Below are 24,237 nucleotides of genomic sequence, written 5' to 3' on the forward strand. Positions count from 1 at the left end.
GTTCAACCTAGCTTTTCCCCTCCACTTTTTTTTTTTGCCTCCAGGGTTATTGCTGTGGCTAGATGCCTGTACCATGAATCCTCTGCTCCTGGAGGCTATTTTTTTCCCCTTTTGTTGCCCTGGTTGTTTTATTATTGTAGTTATTATTTTTATTGCTGTCATCGTTGTTGGATAAGACAGAGAAATGGAAAGAGATGGGGAAGACAGAGAGGGGGAGAGAAAGATAGACACCTGCAGACCTGTTTTACCACTTGTGAAGCGACCTCCCAGCAGGTGGGGATCCGAGGGCTTGAACCAGGATCCTTATGCCGGTCCCTGTGCTTTGCGCCACCTGCGCTTAACCCGCTGCGCTACCGCCTGACTCCCTTCCCCTCCATTTTTAATGGCTGGCTCAGAAAACAGTTTCCCTTACAGCAATTTGCTTCACAGATAACACAACTTTGACAAACTACTTAATGACTAGAGTCACACACACAGACACATCACTTCCTGTTCTTCCATTTAATATGGTGCTGCAGGGAATTTACCACTTGCTCCTGTGTGTAAACCCACTGACAGAAACTATAGACTGGTTTAGGATCAGGAAAACTTGAAGTGAGACATTTATTAAAATTCTGTACATGCCATACAAATATATGGTTCCTGTGCTATTTACAGAAATATTTATACCCTCCCACCCCAAAAAAATTATTTACACACACACACACCACACAAAACCATTTGTTTGACAGTCCTGACCACATTCTCTGGCAGATCGTAAGTGGTGGGCAGACTCACAAATGCATGTTTGAGATGGTGCTTTCCTCCTCATCTTTTATCCCCATCAATCCTAGGCCAGAGAAAGATCCATTCGTGCTGAAATAAATGAGCAGTGAAGACAGTTATCCACAGGCTTGAATGTGGGGCTGCAGATTCACAAGTTGAGATCACTCAACACTTGTCTCTGTCTCTCCCAGAGATATTCTCTCAGACTGCCCAGCAAGTCTCCCATCCTGGGAGTTGTCCTGGTTGTATGGACAAGGATTTTATGACAGGAAAAGCTTGTCTTTTGCCAGCAGGGTTATTGCTTGGCCTAGTGCCTACATGACTCCATTACTCTCAGGAGCTGTCTATCTTTTTCTTTTTATAGTTAAAAGGGTTTGAAAGTTACTCTAAAACCTTTGTTTGACCAGAGGGAAATTGAGATCCCCGGTGGGAATGTGATTCGGTGCTCGTGCCTGGACTGGAGAGTACTGCTCTCATGTTCCTCAGGCAGATCAGCAAAACAGGCCTGTCTCTTAAAAGTTAAGAGGTTGGTGGGAAATGCAAAGTAGTGCAGCCGCCATGGAAAACAGTAGTGTCCTTACATGAAAATGGAAATACCTCACATCCGGCAATACCATTCCAAGGACACTCAAACACTGATTCAAAGGGACATATCCACCCCTATGTTCACAGCTGCAATATTCACAATAATCAAAGAGTGAAAGCAACCTAACTGCCCACTGGTAGGTGACTGGATAAAGAATCATGGGAGAGGTGGTGCACCTGTCTGAGAGTGCTCCAGGACCCAGGTTCGAGACCTCACTACCAGCCTGCAGAGAAACACTTCATGAGTGGTGAAGCAGGTCTGAAGGTATCTTTGTCTTTTTCTATCTCTTCTCCACTCTCAATTTCTGTCTTGTCAAATAAGTAAGGGGGGGAAAAGGCCACTGGGAACACTGGGAATGGTGGATTTGCAGCACTGGCACCAAGCCCCCAGTGACAACCTGGGGGCAGTAAAGAAAATAAAGGGGGGGATTATGGGATACACCCAATAGATTGCTCCTCTGCAATTTAAAAGATGATCCTGTGTCCTTTGGGACAAAATGCACAGAATATATATAAATGTAATATAGGGAGGGCCCAGGCGGTGGTGCACCTGCTTAAGTGCACAAGGCCCCAGGGTTTAAACCCCTGGCTCCCACTTGGAGGGGGTTTCACAAGTGGTGAAAGAAAGTTGCTGGTGTCTATCTTTCTGCCTATCTCCCCCTCCCTTCTCAGTTTCTGTCTCTATCCAATAATAAATTAAAATATTTAAAAAAATAAAATAGGGGATCGGACAGTAACACAATGGGTTCAAGCCCCCGCTCCCCACCTATAAGTAGGGAGCAGTAAAGCAGTGTTGCAGTCTCTCTCTCCATCTATCTCCCAATTCAATTTATTTGTCCTATCAAAAACAGGAAGAAAAAAATGACTTCATGGAGCAGTGGATTCATCATGTAGGCACTGAGCCTCTCTCTTTTAAGATTTTATTTATTTATTAATGAGAAAGATAGGAGAGAGAGACAAAGAACCAGATATCACTGTGGTGCATGTGCTGCCAGGGGTTGAACTCAGGACCTCATGCTTGAGAGTCTAGTACCTTAGCCACTGTGCCACCTCCCGGACCATGAGCCTATCTCTATCAAAATGGAAAAATAATGAAATAGCCAAAGTGGGAATGTGATGTCTATCTTAGAGCTATGAGCATTCAAGGGGCTAATGCATGTTAAATCCTAATTTATATTCCTTTTCCAGTTAGAATCCAGAGGCCAAAAACCTGAAAGAAGAACCCTTTTCATCCTTACCTGTTGGTTCCTGGCAGTAGTACAAGGCAGAGGGTGCCCGGGCACAGGCTGTGGTAGAGTTTTTCTATCTTCCGGCCCCAGCGCCAGGCTGCTATCTTCCGGTGGTCCAGTGTCAGAGTCTAAGATCAAAGCCACGTGCTTTAGTCTCTGCTCCCTGGGGCTCTAGACCCAGAGCATCTCAGGAAAGGCTCTGTATCAACCCCACTCTCTGCAGTCTGGGTCCAAACAATAGGGCTTACTGTCTCCCCGAGTCTGTTATCTCCCAGCCCCCTGAGCTAAAGAAACTGGTTACCTATGAGAGTTCTCATCAGGTCTTTACCACCGGGTATATCTGAGGCCTTGGACAAGTTATTCACCTATCCTTGTCTCTATTTCCTACCCATTTCATGTGGAGGATTAGGCTAGAAGGTTCCCAGGTTCAGTCGTCTGCTACCTTCACCCTCTGCTTGGATATGTGTTTTTCTCTAATTTCTTTCCTACCTCCAAGTCCATGAAATTAGTTTCAGTGAGGTTATTATACATTTTAAGGAGGGCTAGACAACTAAACTCATAGATTTCAAGGGGAAAATCTATTTAGGACCACCAAATCTTGTGTGTGTGTACACCTTACTTTAAGAAACCCAAACTTCTGAGAATGCCAGCCTATAATGACAGCTCTTAGTTCCTTGGAGAGTCGGCCTGAGAGACTAAATTCAAATGGTGTGAGGGATGCGGTATGAGAGGCCTTAGACAAGATGTGACCAGGGCTAGAAGATGTTACAGAGTGAAGTAAATGCCATGACGGGGGGGGGGGGGGGGAGTCAAAGGCAATTGGACAGAAGCCTGATTAATTTTCAGAAACAGAAGGCCAATACCCACAGCCAGCAAACCAAGACAGCTAGCAACTCCCCCTCCTGCCCCCGATTCCAGGTTACCCACATTCACCCCCTCACCTGCAAGGCCTGCTGCTCTGAGGGATAAGCAACGCCATGAAGTCCCAGGAGACTTGACTCCTGCGGTGAATTCCTGAGCCAAGTCTGAAGGTGCCTTGGGGTTAGCCCAGGCCTGCCTTTCAGTTTCCAGTCTGTCCCAGTGAGAATGCTGAGGGCTTTCTTTGCGTTGGAGTACGTCTTGAATTCTGAAAGGAAAAATACCACCCAGCTCCTTCTGTTTCTAAAGATTAAAGAAAAGCTTGTCGCCATTTACACTGGAGCCTGGCCAGGGCCCAGGGAGAACAGAGGTAGGAGCTGTTGACCTGGTCCAATCCATGAGGGCTTATCTATTGCGGAGTCCCCCTCTGTGACCTCACAGTTATCTGCATCCCCCAAGGCTGCACTTACTGGCACAGACTTACTCAGGAAACAGTATTTTTCCTGCTTTCCGGTTTGAGGATCTTTCGGCAAAATCAAAGCTTCCAGGCCAGAGAAGTGACTGGACTGCTGCAGCAGATGTTCTTTGAAGGCTTTGTTCACTCCAGCCAGGTAGATGGTGCCTCTATTCTCAGAATCCTGTTCCAGTTCGTGAACAAGAGTGTTGGAATCAAGGGTGAGCTCAGTCACTGGTCTCTGCACCTGACCAAAGAAAGACGGTGGGAAGCCACATCAGCCCTGATGTCTACTGAATACGAGCAAATAACTCCAGCTTCCTCGTTAGATTAAGGAATCAAATGATGCAAGTGTTTTTGTGTAAATAAGCTCTCTTACCTATTATGTCTTCCCTCGGTGGAAATCAGTGTTCTGCCTTCTGTGCTAATGAAATTCAGTTTACACACATAAAGAACTTCAAAACACTACACTATGGTTTGATCTCCTTGAAATCTAAAGGGAAAGGCAACCACAAAAGATTTACCCAGAATAAAACTGGGGCCTGTGTAGTGATTCACAGAACAGGGAAAGGGTCAGGTGTTGGCACACCCTATTGAGTGCACATGATACAACGCTCAAGGACCTGGGTTCAAGCCCTCAGTCCCCACCTGCAGGGGAGAAGTTTTGCAAGTGGTGAAGCAGTGCTGCAGGTGTCTCTCTCTCTCTTCCTCTCACTACCCTCTCGTTTTTCTGTGTCTATCCAAATGAATCTATAAGAATAATAGTAACATCCTTATGCACTGTAAAGTGTATGTTCTGCCAAATGATCTATCTCTGGCCCTCAGATGAAGAATTTTTTGTATATTGGTGGTGGAAAACTATATTAAAATTTATTTGAAAAATTAAAATAATAATAATAATAATAATAATAGTAACAATGCTAAGAAGAAGAGCAAAAGGCACTGTTTTTTGCTATGGCCAACCAACATCAACATACCTTGATGCAGGTACCTTCTACCAGTGTGCCATCCAAGGTTTCTATGGCCAATTGGGCAGCTTCCAGGACTTTATATTGTACACAAAGATGTGGCTGTAAAAAGAAAAAGAAATGTTACCCAGACTGTTAGAGAAGTGACTAAGGGGTGTAGGTGGGGGGCAGGGGAGGTACCGGACTCTCCTACACGGTTGCAGGGATGTTCACTGGTCTGACCCCTGGGGGTATTCACATTTCACATCCTAGTGAAAGAGAGTCGAGTTCAGATCACTAGTGTCTGTCATCTGAATGGCCCCAGTGATAAGCAACTGAATTTCTAGGGCTAAATTTGCAAGGCCAAAATCTGACTTTTTTTTTTTTTTGTATTTTTTTTAATGTCTTGAAGAGTGAACTCAGGGCCTTGCATGTGAGCCCCCTTACTGAACCACTTCCCCAATTCAGTTTTCTCTTTCACTTTTGTTTTTCTAGTAAGCAAGTGACAGAGATAACAGAGCACAAAGTCCTGCCTCACCATCCATGCCTTTGCTTCTCTCAGGGGGAAGTGGGGACCAAAACCCCACTTCTCACTGGTGGGAGGCAGGTAATGTATTGTGGGCCTATACCACCATGACCCCAAAATCTGAGCTCTTGGGGCTGAGTGGTGGTGCATGAGGTTGAGTGCACACATTACCATGCTATCGAGGACCTGGGTTCAATCCCTTAGTCCCCACCTGCCAGAGCTGAGGGTGGGAGAGTGGGGGCAGTTCTACAAACAAGCAATGCTGCAGGTATTTCTCCCTTTCCTCTCAATTTCTGTCTCTATAAAAAAATAAGTATGTTTTAGCCACCAAGTTGCAGATACTACTAGGATTTCATCCTGAACTCCTTGGGCAGACAATCTCACCACTGTATCCCAGAATCTCACCTCTGCAGAGCCCTGCCCCAGTACAGAAGGGAAAGACAGAAAGAAGCTGGGGGTGTGGATCGACCTGCTGATGCTCATGTCCAGAGAAACAATTACAGAAGCCAGACTTTCCATCTTCTGTAGCCCATAAAGAAGACTGGTCTGTACTCCCAGAGGGACAGATGCTAGGTAAAGATGACCAGAGAGGTCTGAACTCCATTAGCATGTGAAGAGAGGTGGAAAGGGGGGTGGCAGTGGGGAAGGACACTGAGAAGAAGCAGATAGGACTTAGAATGAGAGAGAAAGCAGGACCATAGGAAAAAAAAAATGGGCTAGGGCAGGGGTAGATAGCATAATGGTTATGCAAAGATACTCTCATGCTTGAGGCACCTAAGTCCCAGGTTCAGTCCCCCACACCACCATAAGCCAGAGCTGAACAGTGTTCTGGTTAAAAAAAAAAAGGGCTGGAGGGAATGGGGACACAGAACTCTGGTGGTGGAATTATACCCATTATAATTTTGTAAATCAGTTTTTAAAATGACTAATAAAAAAACAAGTAAATAAAAAACTGAGTTTTTATTACCTGATAGGTTTCAAGAACGAAAGCCATTGACTGGACTGGGCCAAAGCTCTTAAACAGTCTCTTTAGATCCCTGCGGTTACACTTTTGGCTGAACGGCCCAGCATAGACGGCTGACATCTCGGCCCATTTGACCTTCATCTACAAGAGAAACAACAGAATAGCAGTGAAGTGGCTGATGTGGAAAGAATCAGGATAAATTGAAAGGCAGCATGAGTCAGTCACACGTGGTGATTCCACTTCAGAGAATTACTCCACACAGACACTCGGCCAGATTACACAGGTCTGTATACGGGGGTGGGGGGGTGGGGGGGTGTTCATGACAACAGTATTTGGGATAGCAAAGAAATTATAAAGCACAAAGGCTGAAAATAAAAAGCATATTAGCAATTAGAATACTATGCAACAGGGGCCGGGCGGTGGCTCACCTGGCTGAGCGCACATGTTTCAGTGCACGAGGACCTTGGCTGGAGCCCCAGTCCCCACATGCAGGGGGAAAGCTTTGCAAGTGGTGAAGCAGGGCTGCAGGTGACTCTCTGTTGCTCTTCTTTCTGTCTCCTCCCACCCTCTCGATTTCTCACTGTCTATCCAATAAAGATAATAAAAAAGTTTTAAAAAAGGAATACTATGCAACCCTTGGCCTCAAGGAAAGTAAGATATGTGTGGTCTGGGAGGTGGCGCAGTGGAGCGAGCCCTGGACCCTCAAGCATGGGTTCAATCCCCAGCAACACATGTACCAGAGTGATGCCTGGTTCTTTCTCTCTCTCTTGCCATCTTTCTCATTAATTAAATAAAATCTAAAAAACAAGGTTAAGATATTATTGACATCAAGACATGTACAGAACCATTCATACTGTCTCCTGTTTTTATAAACGCGCATTTCTGAAATGCTCATATTCACATCAAAGTTTGAGAAATATACAGCAAACTTAATGGTAGGGGAAGATTTTAAGAAGTTTTTGAGTAAGTTATATAACAGAACCCACATGCTTACCCTCTTGCTCATTTCCTCTGTATGTTCTGGGGAGAAGGGCTCAAAGGAGAAATGAATGACACTGAAGGGAAAGAAGGGAACTTTCTCTCTGGCCAGCTTCAGAACCTACAGAAACAGAGTCCAGGTGAGTGAAGCAGGAGCTGGTCATGGTGGCTCCCCAGGTGAGCCATGGGCATCGAAACAGTGCTTTGTCTTTCTACCAGTAAGGGATTGACCTCCAGGTTTGGAAGACAATGCTGACACCATGTATCCCTCAGGAAAGTTCACAGAATCAGCAAGAAGCATAAGCATCGCACACCTTCTAGTACTAAGAAAGCTTGCACCCCCGACCTTCAAATTACTCTAATTGATTCCAGCTCCGTGTCGGGGCTCCCACCGTACTACACCACTGCAAAGTTTTGGAAAAAAGAGGACTCGAAAAGTTTGAAGAGAAACTCTGGAAAGTAATCAGGTGAGCTAAGAGAGGACACTCAGCAGTGGCTCTACATTCATTCCCCTACTTCAGAGGAAAAAAATAAAATAAGATAAAATAAATAACCTGCTCTGGTTTCTCTCATGCAGGAAATAAAAGTACCTCATTACAATAGTATCATAAGGAAAAATGAAAATACTTATTGTGTAAGGCCAAAGCCATCGATCTGCTGGCCTCTAGAAGCAGACACTGGGGGAGTTAGGCGGTTAAGCACAGGCGGGTTAAGCACAGGTGGCGCAAAGTACAAGGACCAGCGTATCCCAGTTTGAGCCCTCGGCTCCCCACCTGCAGGGGAGTCGCTTCACAGGCGGTGAAGCAGGTCTGCAGGTGTCTTTCCCTCCCCCTCTCTGTATCCCCTTTCCTCTCTCCATTTCTCTCTGTCCTATCCAGCAACGAGGACAACAATAAAAACTATAACAATAAAACAAGGGCCACAAAAGGGACTAAATAAAATAAATAAATAAAAGCACTGGCTGCTGGTACGTAGTTCAGCCTGTATGGGGGTAACTGGGACCAAAGTACTCCGTAAAAATTGTGAGGCAGAGGGGGGCTGGGTGGCAGAGCAGCGGGTTAAGTGCACTATATAGTGCAAAGCACAAGGACCGGTGCAAGGATCCCAGTTTGAACCCTAGCTCCCCACCTGCAGGGGGGTCGCTTTACAAGTGGTGAAACAGGTCTGCAGGTCACTCACCTCTTTATTAGAAAGGCACTTTATAGTCTGACAGTTACTGGATGAAGAAAGCTCACTATCGTGTGTCTCCTGAGTTAAGAAGAGGAGCTTCTGGCTTACGGAGTCTAAGCATTCCAGAACACTGTAAAGGAGAGGAGACCAAGACAAGAACAGTTTTCCCGGAAGCTGGGTTATTTCTCTAGAGGTGCACAAATACAGTAACCACCAGAAATGTGGCTCTTTTAAAGAAAAGTAACTAAAATTAAGAATTCAGTTTTTCAACTGCACTAGTCAAATGTATTCTACCATGGACCTTACTAGACTATACAGATATAGAACGTTTCCACACTGTGGAAAGTCACACTGGACAGTATTACTGTACAGTTCGGGACAGATGAGATGAACCAGGAATGGGCGGTGGTGCACCTGGTTGAGCATGCATTGCTGCCATGCGTTAATGACCAGGGTTCTAGAAAAACATACTACAAAGTAGTATTTTGCTCTTCCATAGATTTTGTGGTAGAGAACATCACCCACGAGCTGAGTGTTAAGTAGACTCAAAGGCAGGGGGGGGGGTTCCAGATTTTGTTAGTAATTCACAATTCAGATACTCATTTTTCTTTGCTCTTATTTAGAACTGAAAAGCTTTACCTTGTGTTTGGCGGATGATGGGCTGATGAACTCAGCCCTGGGTCTGCTGCCAGCAGGTCTTGGTGTATCACTAATGTCTCCAGATCTGTGTCTGCAATCTTTAAAGGATTCAAATTGTTTGCAATGGATCTGAGGTCAGAGAGTGTGTGTGTGTGTGTGTGTGTGTGTGTGCGCGCGCGCGCTCTGCTTCCGTAGGGAGTAACTTTATTTACCACTGCTACAGTCCTAGCCTAACCTCAGTGGCTACCACATGGTTTCTGGCTACTTAGCCAAGAAACCAGTCTGCTACCACCTACTGGTGTTGCTCCATGAATATGGGACTGTGGCAAGTGGGGCTAAGTGAAAATGAGGATGTAATATTTGTTCTTCATCTGTTCTATAGTTGCCTAAAATTTACTTGTCTGTACACACACTTTTAAAATGATTAAAGAATGGCTTTTTCAACAAAATCCAAAAAAAAAAAAAAAGGGCAGGGAGGGAAGGTTTAATATAAAACATGAAAAAAGAAAACCCTAACTCATTCTGCTTTCTTGAAGTGAGAAATCATTTGGTGCTGTGTTAAGTATTTTGAGAGGAATTGTACAAGTTCACACTGGCAGAATCTGCATTTTAAAGAACATAGACCGGGGCCAGGTGGTGGTGCACCACCCAGCTGATTGTACATGTTACAAAGTGCAAGGTCCATGGTTCAAGCCCCCGGTCCTCACCTGCAGGTGAAAGTTTCACAACTGGTGAAGCAGGGTTACAGGTGTCTTTCTGTATCTCTCTCTCTATCACCCCTTCCTTTCAATTTCTGGTTGTCTCTATCCAATAAATAAAAGATAACAAAAAATTATAAAATAAAAAAGGTAAACTCAACATATGCTAATGATATGGGTTTTAAATCTGAGTGCACGTTTAACTTGAATAACACTCCCATTTTTTTTTTTGTAAAGAAAAATAGTCTGACTATTCATTTTAGTCCCATAATTTTTTTTATTCATTTTTCTATATTCTCTCCCCAAAGAACACACTGACATAACAATTACATAGCTCCTAGTCCCATAATTGTAAAAAACACAGCTCAAAGATACTAACCTTTCGTGGACCATAGCGAAGGAAATACTGAACTAATTCAAGGGCTGTTCTAGCATCTTCTGTAGAATCATGACCAAACCTGTATGGACATTGTATTTCCTTCCTAGAAAGTCAAAATAAAACTGATTTTACTTTTTCTTTAAACACACAGCCAGGGCCTCATGCATACATGATTTCACCATTTAGCTCAGATTTTCATTCAGATAGAGACACAGTGAGACACCACAGCATTAGATCTTTCTCTGGTACCATAGCATCTTCCATGTGGCACTCGAGCTGATGAAGTTATCTCCTTGGCCCTCTGGAGGCATGTTTAGTGATCAATTCTTTCAGCCACCTCAAACTTCCTGGTCGTATGTAAAATTTCAGCATTCTGATATTCAGACTATCCGACAAGAAGTTAAGGACCCATCCCCCTGCTGCTTCCTGGTCTCAGTTCTTAGATGTGGCCACTATTTAACACTGCCTTCCAGAAAATGTCTGTGTCTCTATATATGGATTTATTCTTGGCTGCTTTACAAAAACTTTAAATTAGGGACCAGAGAGATCGTTGACTAGGTAGGTAGGCTCCATGCTTTGCTAAGTGTTTGGCCCAAGGTCAAATTCTGGAACTACACAGGCAGGGAGTGAAATGGAATCACAATTTCCCCCAGTGTTGTGGCGTGTCTCTCTGTCTCTCTGTCTCCCTCTCTATGAAAAAGCAGCCTGGATTGGTGAAATTATGCATGCGTGAGTATCCAGCTCCACAGGCAGGAAAGAGAAACACGAAAGAGAAACACATGTGTCTATGTATCCACCACAGATCTAAATACAACGTAGTCATTGCCAGGAATGTACGGATCTTGTTGTTTTCCCCACTTTATTTTTAGTAACATCTTGAGGTTTTCATGTTAGCACATTCCGTTCCATAGACATAACAAATCTAACCAGTTCTATAGAAGCTTGCCATTTGGGGGGCTTATTTATTTATTTTAAGATAGAGACAAAGAGGCAGGAAGAGACCACAGCACCAACACTTCCCTCAGTGCCGTGGGGGCTGGGCTCAAACTGGGGTCCTGCAAATGGCAAGTGAGTTATTCCCTGGTCCTGGAGGCTATGTTCTCGTGTGGTAATGACTGCCTTTGTACTTGGCGGGGTATGTTCAACAGAGGAACGCTTCATTCTCAACTTGTGACCAGGGTTTTTCCACCACACACTATTCAGTTCTAGTCATCAGCTTTCAGCTATGAATGTAAAACCCCTTCCCCTATTCCCTGCATTTCTTCATTTCTGAGTCACAATTCTTTTGAATAGAAATTGAGGATGGGGAAGGAGGAGATAGGGAGAGAAAGAGACACCAGCTTGTAAAGCTTCCCACCTGTAGGTGGTGACTGGAAGCTTTGAACCTGGGTACCTGCGCACAGTGGTAACGTGTGCTTGACCAGCTGTGCCACCAGCCTGCTCTTTCTGAGACAATTCTTTTACTATCAGGACCAAAGAATTTGCAAGAAAATATGCTGTCTATAAATGAAGAGGGAAAGCAGAGACCATAACTTATGTAATATGGGCATATTGCACCAAAGTAAAAGACTCTGGGGTGGGCGGGGGTGAGAGTTCAGGTGCTAGAACAGGATGGCAGAGGACCTAGTGGGGGTTGTATTGTTATGTGGGAAACTGAGAAATGGTATACACGTACAAACTGTTGTATTCACTGTTGACTGTAAAACATTAATCCCCCAATAAAGAAATAAAAAAAATTGTGCAATAGGTACTAAATAGTACTAAATGTTATAAGCTGCTTTACATGCAATTTATCAAAATAATATTATAATATGCAAACAAACTTACCCTAAAATAGCTTTGGCCAAGAACTTTAGCTTGAATCTTCTGCCCCGCTCTCTGACATAAAGCAAAGATGTATCAATAACATATGGATGGATCATCTGAAAAACAAAGGATAAAATGAGGGGGTATCATGATGGTTAAGCAAAAAGACTCGTATCTGTGAGGCTCCTAGGTTCTTTCCCTTGCACTACCATAAGCCATAACTGAACAATGTTCTGGGCTCTGGTTAAAGGGTGGGGGGGGGGGGGAAGGGGGGAGTTGAGAGACAGGTTTTTGATGAATGGGACAGATACGTATGCTGGAAATGACCCAGGTCAGATACTCACTTTCAGTGCTTTGAGATCACCATCTAACGAGTGACCCACTAACACAGCATCGGGAGGAAGCAGGGCTTGTAACTTCCTCTGTACATCTTTCAGTTTAGTCGTCACTGGTTTGAGGATCTCCTTTGTGATTCCTGAGAACCTTTGAAAGAGAGAGAGTTGTTGTAGTTACTAGTACATTAAGAATAAAATACCTGGGAGTCGGGTGGGTGGTGGCGCTGCGGGTTAAGCGCACGTGGCGCAAAGCACAAGGACCGGCGTAAGGATCCCGGTTCGAGCCCCCGGCTCCCCACCTGTAGGGGAGTCGCTCACAAGTGGTGAAGCAGGTCTGCAGGTGTCTATCTTTCTCTCCCCCTCTCTGTCTTCCCCTCCTCTCTCTAGTTCTCTCTGTCCTATCCAACAACAAGAACATCAATAACCACAATAATATTAAACAAGGGCAACAAAAGGGAAAATAAATAAATCAATCCCCCACATCACCGTAAGCCAGAGCTGAGCAGTGCTCTGGTGTTTCTCTCTGTGTGTCTGCCTCTCTCTGCATCTCTCTCAAAAATAAAAAAGAATAAAATATCTAAACAGAAGCTACAGGTTCATTTCGGTCAAGTGCCACTCAACTTGAAGCTGGTAGCTGGAGGAAGAACTGAGTAAACAAACAAACAAACAAACAAACAAAAAACCTGGTCAGGTAGTCCTCAATCTTGTTGGCAGGTTTAACGAGTTCATCCATAACACAGCAGCCTCCTTCTGTGACCAGAGACACACGTGTGAGTTCATGCCCCTCGGCTGTCAAACACTGAAAGACCAAGGCGTAGTCAGGCTGCAGAACTGTAGAAACACTAGACTTCTCTGAGGATTCAGACAGAATCAATTTCCATCTATCCTAATCTACTATGGCTCAAACATTTTGCTCCTGCAAGGTGCCAGTGTGACAATAATTAAATACTGGCAGACTGCAGAACAGTAACTACTCTGAAGGAAACCAAGACAGTACAATTTCTCTTTCCTGAGCACTGAAAAGTCCATACAATGTCTTTGAAAGGTGAATTACTACTGACTTAGACAAAGGAAACCACAAGGGGAGTTAAGCAGGGAATCTACCTCAGAACTTACATTTAGAAAACTAAGCCAATTTATAAGTGGTGAAGTAGGGCTGCAGGTATCTTTCTCTCTCTCTATCTCTATCCAATAAATAAAGTTTATATATATATATATATATGAAAACTAAGCCAAAAAGATGGCAAATGGAGACAAGATTATCTAGGCAACAACAAAGCACAGGGGTAAACCAGCAATGTACAAAGATTTGATTAAAAATAAAAAGGGGCCAGATGGTGGTGCACCTGGTTGAGTGCACACATTACAATGCTCAAGGACCAGAGTTTAAGCCCCCGGTCCCTACCTGCATAGGGAAAGCTTCACAAGTGGTGAAGCAGGGCTGCAGGTGTCTCACTGCCTCTCATTCTCTCTATCTCCCCCTTCCCTCTCAAATTCTCTACTAAATAATAAAGATAGTAATAAAAAATTAAAAATAAACAAAAAAACCCGGCTCCCCACCTGCAGGGGAGTCACTTCACAGGCGGTGAAGCAGGTCTGCAGGTGTCCATCTTTCTCTCCCCCTCTCTATCCCTCTTCTCTCAATTTTTCCTCTTCTATCCAACAACAACAATGGGGGGAGGGGGAAAGATGGCCACCAGAAGCAGTGGATTCATGGTGCAGGCACCGAGCCCCAGTGATAACCCTGGAGGCAAAACAAACAAAACAAAACAAAAAAAAAAACAACCAGAAAGTCTATGTGCTATTCATCCTGGGACACAGATTCAAGTTTGACGAATTGTGAGTAAAGAAAGGGCCTATGTTCAGTTATTTAAACTGAACACTGGGATGGAATGCACTGGGTCTTTGCTACACTAGATTCAAGAAGTTGTATTATACTGCACCTTTTTCTGAAACACTCCAGTTGAAAAAATAAAATCAGTAATGTTTACCATTTCACAGTCAAGCCCAAAGAGAGGACTGCTGTCTGTTACAGAACCATCACACTGGGTAGGTGCAAAGTCTTCAAAGTCAAGAGAATCTAGGAGGAAAAGGAATAAAATATATGCCATTAGAATCACAAATAAACGCAACGATTGCCACCTCAACATGCTTCACCTCAGGCTGTATCCAGAGACTTCACGTGTGGAAAGAACCCTTCAGCTTCATTACTCGGGTTCCAGATGCCACCAGGATGCTGGCCAGGCTTCCCTGGATTGAAGACCCCACCAATGTGTCCTGGAGCTCAGCTTCCCCAGAGACACACCTTACTAGGGAAAGAGAGAGGTAGACTGGGAGTATGGACCGACCAGTCAACGCCCATGTTCAGCGGGGAAGCAATTACAGAAGCCAGACCTTCTACCTTCTGCAACCCTCAACGACCCTGGGTCCATGCTCCCAGAGGGCTAGAGAATGGGAAAGCTATCATGGGAGGGGGTGGGTTATGGGGATTGGGTGGTGGGAATTGTGTGGAGTTGTACCCCTCCTACCTTATGTTTTTGTTCATTAATACTTTCTTAAATAAAAAATTTAAAAAAATAAATAAATAAATAAAATAAATTAAAAAAAATAAGAAGAAGAAAAAAAAAAGAATCACAAATAGTGCATCTCACCTTCGATTTATTCAGGGAAAACTGAAATGTACGACTCGCTGAGCACCTTTTCTGTATTAGACTACTTGAAATATAAAGGTATATAACCTAATATATAATATTAACCCAGTGATATCTATGAAAGCTAGTACTTTTCATATTGTAAGACTGTATTATATGGGGTTGGAGTGGAGGAGGGTTCAGATCCTGGAACAGGATGGCAAAGGAAGATCTAGTGGGGGTTGAATTGTTGTGTGGAAAACTGGGAAATGTTATGCATGTACAAACTATTGTATTTTACTGCTGATTGCAAACCAATTCCCCCAATAAAGAAATTTAAAAAAAAGATCTGGACCTTTTTCAAATGGGCACTCAGAGGATGCAAATGACTGTAGTATCTTTCCCAAATAAATATGAGAGTCCACCCACAAGGAAGAACTAAAAGTATATCAAATTGAAAAGCTTCTGCACAGCCAAAGAAACTATCACACAAAGAGACCCCTTACAGAATGGGAGAAGATCTTCACACGCCATACATCAGACAAGAGACTAATCACCAAAATATACAAAGAGCTCAGCAAACTTAGCACCAAAAAAGCAAATGACCCCATCCAAAAATGGGCAGAGGATATGAACAAAACATTCACTTCAGAGGAGATCAAAAGGCTAACAAACATGAAAAATTGTTCCAGGTTGCTGATTGTCAGAGAAATGCAAATAAAGACAACACTGAGATACCAACTCACCCCTGTGAGAATGGCATACATCAAAAAGGACAGCAGCAACAAATGCTGGAGAGGCTGTGGGGACAGAGGAACCCTCCTGCACTGCTGGTGGGAATGTAAATTGTTCCAGCCTCTTGTGGAGAGCAGTCTGGAGAACTCTCAGAAGGCTAGACATGGACCTTCCATATGACCCAGTAATTCCTCTCCTGGGGATATACCCCAAGGATTCCATAATGCCCAACCAAAAAGAAATGTGTACACCTACGTTCATAGCAGCACAATTCATAAAAGCTAAAACCTGGAAGCAACCCAGGTGCCCAACAACAGATGAGTGGCTGAGAAAGCTGTGGTATATATGCACAATGGAATACTATGCAGCTATTAAGAACAATGAACCCACCTTCTCTGAAATTATGAAGGAATTATGTTAAGTGAGCTAAGTCAGAAAGATAAAGATGAGTATAGGATGATCCCACTCATCAACAGAGGCTGAGAAAGAAGAACAGAAGGGGAAACTAAAAGCTGGATTTGACTAAATCTAGAGTAGGGCACCAAAGGAAAACCCTGTTGTGAGGTGGAGGATAGACATTTGACTTCCCAGTGTGTGGGATGGGACAGTCTTTTGGTGGTGGGAATAGTGCTTATGTACATTTCTATTAAATTGTAGTCATGTAAATCACTAATTAATATGAGGGGAAAAATTGACTGTATGTCTCAAACTTTTTAAAGCACAGACTGAGTCTTTTTAATACATAGGCTGAGTCTTTGATATCTTCACGCTCTCAAAAGCCTAGACCAGGGAGGACAGAAGCAACCGGTAGCACAGCTATATACAAGATGCTGGGTATTATACAGCAAATCCTAACAAAGGGACTTTTCAAAGTTAACCCAATTACCAAACAATGTGATAACAATAACTATCCATTGTCTTCTTGAACAGTAAGACAGCAGGAACCTCACATTTCCACTATAGAGCCTGTATTTCCCCCAGTCCTGGAACCTTAAGGTGGGGCATACTTTCCTGCATGCTTCTCTCAATTCATACCAAATAATATTGCATCCGCCGATCACAACCTAATCAACGCAACAAGTGCCACCTCAGCATGCTTCACTTCAGACTGTGTCCAGAGACTTCAGGTGTGGAATGATAACCCTTCAGCTTCATTACTTGGCCACCAGGTTCTAGATGCCAGCATGATGCTGACCAGACTTCCTTGGACAGACGACCCCACCAATGTGTCCTGGAACTCCGCTTCCCCAGAGACCCACCCTACTAGGGAAAGAGAGAGGCAGGCAGGGAGTATGGATCGACCAGTCAACACCCATGTTCAGCGGGGAACCAATTACAGAAGCCAGACCTTTCACTTTCTGCATCCCGCAGTGACCTTGGGTCCACACTCCCAGAGGGATAGATAATGGGAAAGCTATCAGGGGAGGGGATAGGATATGGAGACCAGGTGGTGGGAATTGTGTGGAGTTGTACCCCTCCTATCCTACGGTTTTGTTAATGTATCCTTTTTTAAATTAATTAATTAATTAATTAAAAAACAAGAGGCATAAAATTGAAGCTAACTTTGACCTCGCATATCCCTGCACCCAACTCTACTCTTGAGAGTTCTGACACCGGTTTAAAAACAAGTCAGCCCAGGCAGTAGTATTTTAAAGGAATGAATAGTATATATTTATTTAACTAGTATATATTCCTTGATGGTCATCTCCTGGGCTTCACCATGCCAGGCTGATTTTTTTTAGATAAAAACAGAGAATCAGAGACAGTGAAAGAGACCACAGCACTGAGGCGGGAGACTGGGCCTCCTAAACAGAGCTGCATGGCAGAGGAGCTCACCCAGGTGAACTGTTTTGCCAGTCCACTACTATATGTTCTTACACTGTCAGATGTTACCAAGAGCAGATTAAATACAAACCAACCTTGTAATGGGAAATTAAATATTTTCATTTCTTGCCTTGTGAGCAGGCATCTGGTCAAGCCCACTTTATTAAAGCCATACTTGTGAATGATAGGGTTCCTGTGTAGGTCGGAGCATCCTTCTGGATTGGTGGGAGATAAGGATCCTGAAACAAGAAGGACAATTGAACTTATGTTAGAATGTCTCTTGGTGTCGTGTAGGCTAAGAGTGAAGACGACAAGGTGTATAAAGAACTGGTCAGGTGCCAAGTACCTAAGAGAGTGCTATCTCCTGGTGCCAGGCTGGTTTTCAACATGGCATTTACAGTGGGTGGGACACCTACTTCTGAATCTCAGTTCTCCCTTCTTCCTTTCATTCCATCTCTCCACACCGTATCATCCCTAACAGTCAATGCTATTCAGTCACATCAATTATTCTCACAGCTTGAAGTCTTTACATGAATTGTGTCTGATGATGACTACTCCGTGATTTACTCAGAGATGTTTAAAGCATAGTGCAGGTCACACACGGTAAGGAGGTCAACAGGAAGGAAGGAAGGAAGTTAAATGCCACTGGGAGGCTAACAGGAGCCATAGTCCTAGAAAAGATAGGAGGGAACCAGTGGTTCATGTCCCCTCAGCTCAGCTACTCATTTATTTCTGAACACAAAAACAGCATTTGCCTAACTATATACAATCAACCCTGCACTTAGAACTTTTTTTTTTTTAATTTATTACCAGAACGCTGCTCAGCTCTGGCATATGGTTGTTGCAATCTCAAAGCCCCAGGCATTAAAGTCTTTTGCATAATGGTTAATGCTACCTCCCCAGCCCACTTTAGAACTCTTATTCTAGGGGTCAGGTGGTGGCACACCTGGTTGAGCACACATGTTACAATGCACAAGGACCCAAGTTCAAGCCCCCAGCCCCCATGTGCAAGGGGAAAGCTTTGCAGATGGTGAAGCAGGGCTGTAGGTGTCTCTCTGTCTCTTTCCCCCTCTATCTTCCCCTTCCCTCTCTATTTCTGGCTGTCTATATCCAACAAGTAAAGAAATATATATATATATGTTAAAAAAAACTCTTATTCTAATCTAGCAGTCCATCCCCTCATCATCATCACCACCAAAAACAAACAAGCAAAAACTAACAAAATGTTAACTCTTACTTGCTAATGGAACACAACCTACAATGTGAAAGATACTAGCATCATGGGTGTTTATATTTTAATTAGCCAGCAGCATCTAGACATCCTAACGATTCTTTTTGGGGGGCTTGGGGATTAATGTTTTATACTCCAAAGTAAATACAACAGTTTGTACATGTATTAACATTTCCCAGTTTTCCACATAACAATACAACCCCCACTGAGTCCTCTGCCACCATGTTCCAGGACCTGAATCCTCCCTCCACCCACTCCAGAGTCTTTTTTTAAAAATATTTATTTTATTTACTTATTCCCTTTTGTTGCCCTTGTTTTATTGTTGTAGTTATTATTGTTGTTGTCATTGTTGAATAGGACAGAGAGAAATGGAGAGAGGAGGGGGAAGACAGAGAGGGGGAGAGAAAGACAGACACCTGCAGACCTGCTTCACCGCCTGTGAAGTGACTCCCCTGCAGGTGGGGAGCCGGGGCTCGAACTAGGATCCTTACGCCGGTCCTTAAGCTTTGCGCCACCTGCGCTTAACCCGCTGCGCTACAGCCTGACTCCCTCCAGAGTCTTTTACTTTAGTGCAATACACCAATATCCAATCGATTCTTCACTCTAATTAGTATAAAGAAAGAGCTTCTTATTTGACCACTGTGGGTACAATGGCCAAGTGACTGTTGAAAATTTGTACACACTGACTTGAAGGAGTCCAATGTTGGTGATATCCAGGAACAACGTTAGCTCCCTAAACTCACCAGATAATTTCTAAGGCTCAAAACCTGGCTGTGGTTCCTACTACCTAGTCTTTCTGGTAAACTTGTTTTCAAAAATAAGAAACTTTAATTTAGAATTGAGTTAATTTGCTTCCAAGAACCCTAAGAAGCAAGTGTACTTATAAGTACACTCACAAGCTCTGAGAATGAGCAAGTAATCAAGCCAGTGTCACAGGCATACCTTCCATCGGCTTAGACAGGTCTCCAGCTATCTGCTGCTTCTGCAGGCCAATGATATCACATAAGAAATCAAGAGATGGAGGAGGCAAGCAGAATTTCTGAAAACAGACAACAGGTTTTTACTCAAAAGCCTAAAACAGTTAATATGGCATCAAAGACCTTTTATTATTATGGTTTTATTATTATTATTATATTATTATGGTTTTATATTATTATGGTTTTATTATTATTTTTTATTAGTATGGTTTTATTATTACTTTAGTGCTATGAAAGGCAAAATAAGATCAAATAAAACAGTTAAAGAGATTATATTAGGGGTAATTGGATGAAACTACCCAATAGGGAACAGAGGAGCCTTTGGGAAGTGGTGACTACATGCCTGTTCTGAAAATGATGGGTGATTCAGCTCCAGACACACTCTTAAGGGTGCCGAATGTGACAGTCTCTTGGGACCAAAAAAATTAAATGCACGGGGGCCGGGCGGTAGCACAGCGGGTTAATCACACATGGCATGAAGCGCAAGGTCTGGCTTAAGGATCCTGGTTCGAGCCCCTGGCTTCTCACTTGCAGGGAGGGGTTACTTCACAAGTGGTGAAGCAGGTCTGCAGGTGTCTGTCTTTCTCTCCCCCTGTCTACCCCTTCTCTCTCCATTTCTCTCTGTCCTAGCCAACAATAATGACATCAATAACAACAATAATATCCAAAACAACAATAAAACAACAAGGGCAGAAAAAAAAGGGAAAAAATAGCCTCCAGGAGCAGTGGATTCGTGGTACAGGCACTGAGTCCCAGCAATGACCCTGGAGGCAAAAAAAAAAAAAATTAAATGCACATTTTACTATGTTTGAAAATACTAGAGCATAAATAATACAGAAGTCAGTATCAGTCAGTGTGCTTCTAATCAAAATGGCAATACTAGGTTTAGTTTTTACTCAGAGAGACTCGGTGCTTTGTCTCAGAGAAAATCAGAGACAAATTGAATCTCAACAAAAGGTCTCTAAATCTAACCCCCTTTGGCTTTCTACAGTCCTGACCGTTTGTTCAGTCAGACTGTCAAGGAGTCTGAGGCATGCGCACTAGTCTCTAGATGGGAGACTAACTCAGGCCTTAAGGCAAAGCTTTTTTCACTTACATGTGTGAATGCCTTTCGGAGAAATTCAAACTCCAAGTAGTATCTGTAGAAGTGCGGTTGACTCATTCCCTCCAGCACAAACACAACCACTTTTTTCAAGTGATTTTGGTGAAAAAGCTGGCACCAGCTGTTGAACAATCAAACCAACACAACTGAGAGAGATACTATGAAGTCAAGTTATAGACAGAAGGAAAATGAGGTGAGAGAGGGATGCAGGTCATTTTAGTCAGCTTTGACGAACTGTTGTCACGCAGAAGAAAATGCAGGGACAACTTGTCACCAACTCTTTGCATTTTCCAAGTATTCTTTACATAGGAATTCCCAAATTCAACTGCTGGAAAATCTTACAGATGTCATTTTTCTTTTCCTTTCCCTATATGGCAAACAATGACATTGAAGGTAGACACAGCTCTCTACATACGAAAGCAAGACTGATCATTGAAGTTTCTCACCTCGGTTTAGGAATACTGGACTTGCCCAAAACTGCATATTTTAGCAATTCACACACCTGGTCGTGAGTTATTTCACAGTTTTTGTAAAGTAAAGTGGAAGATAAGCGGGCTTTCTGCAAAGATAAATCAAGGTACAACAAATTGTAATTACTGAGATCAGGAGCAAAGCAAGATAAATTTTAGTAAAATACTGTTTCTGATCATTTTAGCCCCCCTTTTTTTTCACCAGAGCACTACTCAGCTCTGACTTATGGTAGTGCAGGGGAGTGAACCTAGGACTTCAGAGCCTCAGGCATAAGAGTCTCTTTGCATAACCAATATGCTATCTACCCGCCCTAACTTAGCATCTACATCCAAACATAGGATGGTCCTACTTAATTGGAAATGAAGGTCTAAACCAATCTGACTCAATATTTAATAAGCTCTGAAACAGAATACTAATTAGATTGCCAGCTAGGGACAGTAGGAGAAATAAAACATGGCTCATGGCCTCAGAGAGTCCATTCTATTGAGGGAGAAAGTGGAGAATCAGGTAATTCCAACAAGATGTTGTAACTGTGTTATAAACACTTACAGGAATAAAGAGGCTTAAGTGTGTTACGGGAGATAAATTACCTAAGGCAAAAATCATGAGGTTGGTTCTTGAAAATAATGATGAGTAAATCAGGAAGGAGGGAACACTATGTCTAAACATGCAATCTGGTCTGGATAGAGAGACCATGTTACAGAACACAGAACATATGAAAGAAAAGAAGGAACCAGATTCTAGATCAATATGGTCTTTTTTTTTAAAGATATTATTTATTTATTTTTACATTTATTTATTTATTACTTTTCCCTTTTGTTGCCCTTGTTGTTTTATTGTTGTACTTATTATTGTTGTTGTTATTGATGTCATTGTTGGATAGGATAGAGAAATGGAGAGAGAAGGGGAAGAGAGAGAGGGGGAGAGAAAGACAGACACCTGCAGACCTGCTTCACCACCTGTGAAGGGAACCCCCTGCAGGTGGGGAGCCGGGGGCTCGAACTGGGATCCTTGTGCCGGTCCTTGCGCTTTGCACCACCTGCACTTAACCAGCTGCACTACTACCGGACTCCCTATTTATTTATTTTAATGAGAGAGGCATAGAGTGAAAGAAACACACAGAGACAGAGAGAGACAGAGAGGAGAAAACCAGAGCACGGCTCAGCTCTGGATGATGGTGGTGCTAGGGATTGAATTTGGGACCTTGGAGCCTTAGGCATGACAGTCTTTTTGAAGAACCATTACGGTGTCTCCCCTGCCCACTCAATATGGTTTTCAATAAGGATAAAGACTTTATCCTGGGGCCGTAGGGAAATCACTAAAGCTCAGAAAATTCCCTCGTTAAATAGTTTCTGTACTTTTAGCTGATTACTGAAGTAATTCATGCTTCTTAAATCAGAAAATAAAGAAAAGTAAAATAAACAGTAGACCACTGGGTGGTGGCATGCCTGGTTTGAGCGCACACCATACAGTGCTCAAGGACCTGGGTTCAAGCCCCCAGTCCCCACCTGAGTGTGTGTGGGGGAAGGGGGTGACATTTCATGAGTTGTGGTGAAGCAGTGCTGCAGGCGTCTCTATCTCCCCCTTATCTCTCAGTCTCTATCCAAAATAAATAAACATATTTACAAAATGATAAACAGACAATAGGTGATAAAAATTAAGGTCATTTATTGTACAACTGAGAGGTGTTCTTTTGTTGTTGTTGTTTTTCATTTTGCTCTTGGAAAGAACTTAGTAGTTCGAAGCTCACACCCCAGAGTCTCTACCTAAATTCTAATATCAAGCTCTACCATCTGGGACAAGTATGTCAGCCTCCCAAGGCTCAGTTTCTTCATTTATAGAAAGTCATTAATTTTCAGGACTGGGTAGCGGCTCACTAGGTTCACTGCACACATTACTGTGCTCAAGGATCCGGGTTCAAGCCTTCCCCACAGACACACAATGCTGGGGATTGCTTCAAAAGTGGTGAAGCAGTGCTACAGGTGTCTCTCCGTCTCTACTTCCCCCTTCCCTCTCAACTCCTCTATCTCTATAAAAAAAAATAAATAAAATTAGAATTTTACCTAATGAAATTACTGGACCAACTAAAGAAGTCAAACAAATGCTCTCAGACTAATGACTCACCTACCCAACCACAAGCACTTAATAAACATCAGATATGGAGAGTCGGGCAGTAGTAGCGCAGCGGGTTAAGCGCAGGTGGCGCGAAGCGCAAGGACCCGCACAAGGATCCCGGTTTCAGTCCTGGCTCCCCACCTGCAGGGGAGTCGCTTCACAGGCCATGAAGCAGGTCTGCATGTGTCTGTCTTTCTCTCCCCCTGTCTTCCCCTCCTCTCTCCATTTCGCTCTGCCCTATCCAACAAAGAACGACATCAACAACAATAATGACCACAACAAGGCTACAACAACAAGGGCAACAAAAGGGGGAAAAAATGGCCTCCAGTCCAGTGGACTCATGGTGCAGGCAGAGTCCCAGCAATAACCCTGGAGGCAAAAAAAAAAAAAAAAAAAAAGAGAGAGAGAGAGATGAATAAAAAGACAGAGAGAAAAGCGGCAGAACCCATCGGAACGTGGAATCCGAAGCTTCCCATTCCTCTAAACTCTATACGACACAGCGCCCAAGGGAGCCCCGACCCTCCCACGTGTCCCTCCGATGCGGGTGGTGGCACAGATGCCACCTGCCACCTGCAGATGGTGGTGGAGGGAGGGAGGGTCCCCAGCTCACCTTGACCTCGGGCTGCCTCTCCTCCAGTTCACAACCCGCTTTCATCGCCGGGGCCGCCTCCACCGGCTGGTTTGAGGGGCGCTGCCGCTTCTCGCCCTTCTTGGGGGGCTGCCAGGCTTCTCCCCCGTTTGGATCCATGAAGCTGTGAACCGCGATGGGAAGGGCACAGCCCGCCGCCGGCCCACCCGAGGCGGGGAGCAAGAGGAATC

At 43.7% G+C, this 24,237-nt stretch overlaps 1 protein-coding gene across 1 annotated transcript; it reads right to left on the reverse strand.

Annotated features, from left to right (window-relative positions):
- Positions 1-572: 572 nt before the first annotated feature.
- REXO5 (RNA exonuclease 5) lies at positions 573-24,229 on the reverse strand. The gene is made up of 19 exons (XM_007516593.2): positions 24,029-24,229; positions 21,279-21,391; positions 20,827-20,953; positions 19,696-19,792; positions 17,618-17,761; positions 14,325-14,413; positions 13,017-13,132; positions 12,343-12,481; positions 12,020-12,114; positions 10,193-10,295; positions 9,116-9,213; positions 8,486-8,606; positions 7,323-7,427; positions 6,332-6,469; positions 4,869-4,961; positions 3,922-4,138; positions 3,521-3,705; positions 2,589-2,707; positions 573-855 (listed from the first exon to the last, which is right to left on the reverse strand). Exons 1-19 carry the CDS (start codon positions 24,164-24,166, stop codon positions 774-776), a joined length of 2,319 nt encoding a protein of 772 aa, XP_007516655.1. The 5' UTR covers positions 24,167-24,229; the 3' UTR covers positions 573-773.
- Between the last annotated feature and the right edge of the window lie 8 nt (positions 24,230-24,237).

This window comes from Erinaceus europaeus, chromosome 15, assembly GCF_950295315.1.
Source record: "Erinaceus europaeus chromosome 15, mEriEur2.1, whole genome shotgun sequence".
In the NCBI taxonomy this organism is placed as follows: Eukaryota; Metazoa; Chordata; class Mammalia; order Eulipotyphla; family Erinaceidae; genus Erinaceus; species Erinaceus europaeus.

Bases quoted from the DNA above. Each gene is read 5' to 3' on its own strand.
- REXO5 (XM_007516593.2), bottom strand. From the start codon at position 24,166: ATGGATCCAAACGGGGGAGAAGCCTGGCAGCCCCCCAAGAAGGGCGAG. The intron at 14,414-17,617 runs GTTGGTTTGTAT...TTTTCCTCCTAG, and splicing joins ATTTAATTTCCCATTACAAG to ATTCTCTTGACTTTGAAGAC. The intron at 10,296-12,019 runs GTAAGTTTGTTT...TTGACTTTCTAG, and splicing joins TTGGCCAAAGCTATTTTAGG to GAAGGAAATACAATGTCCAT.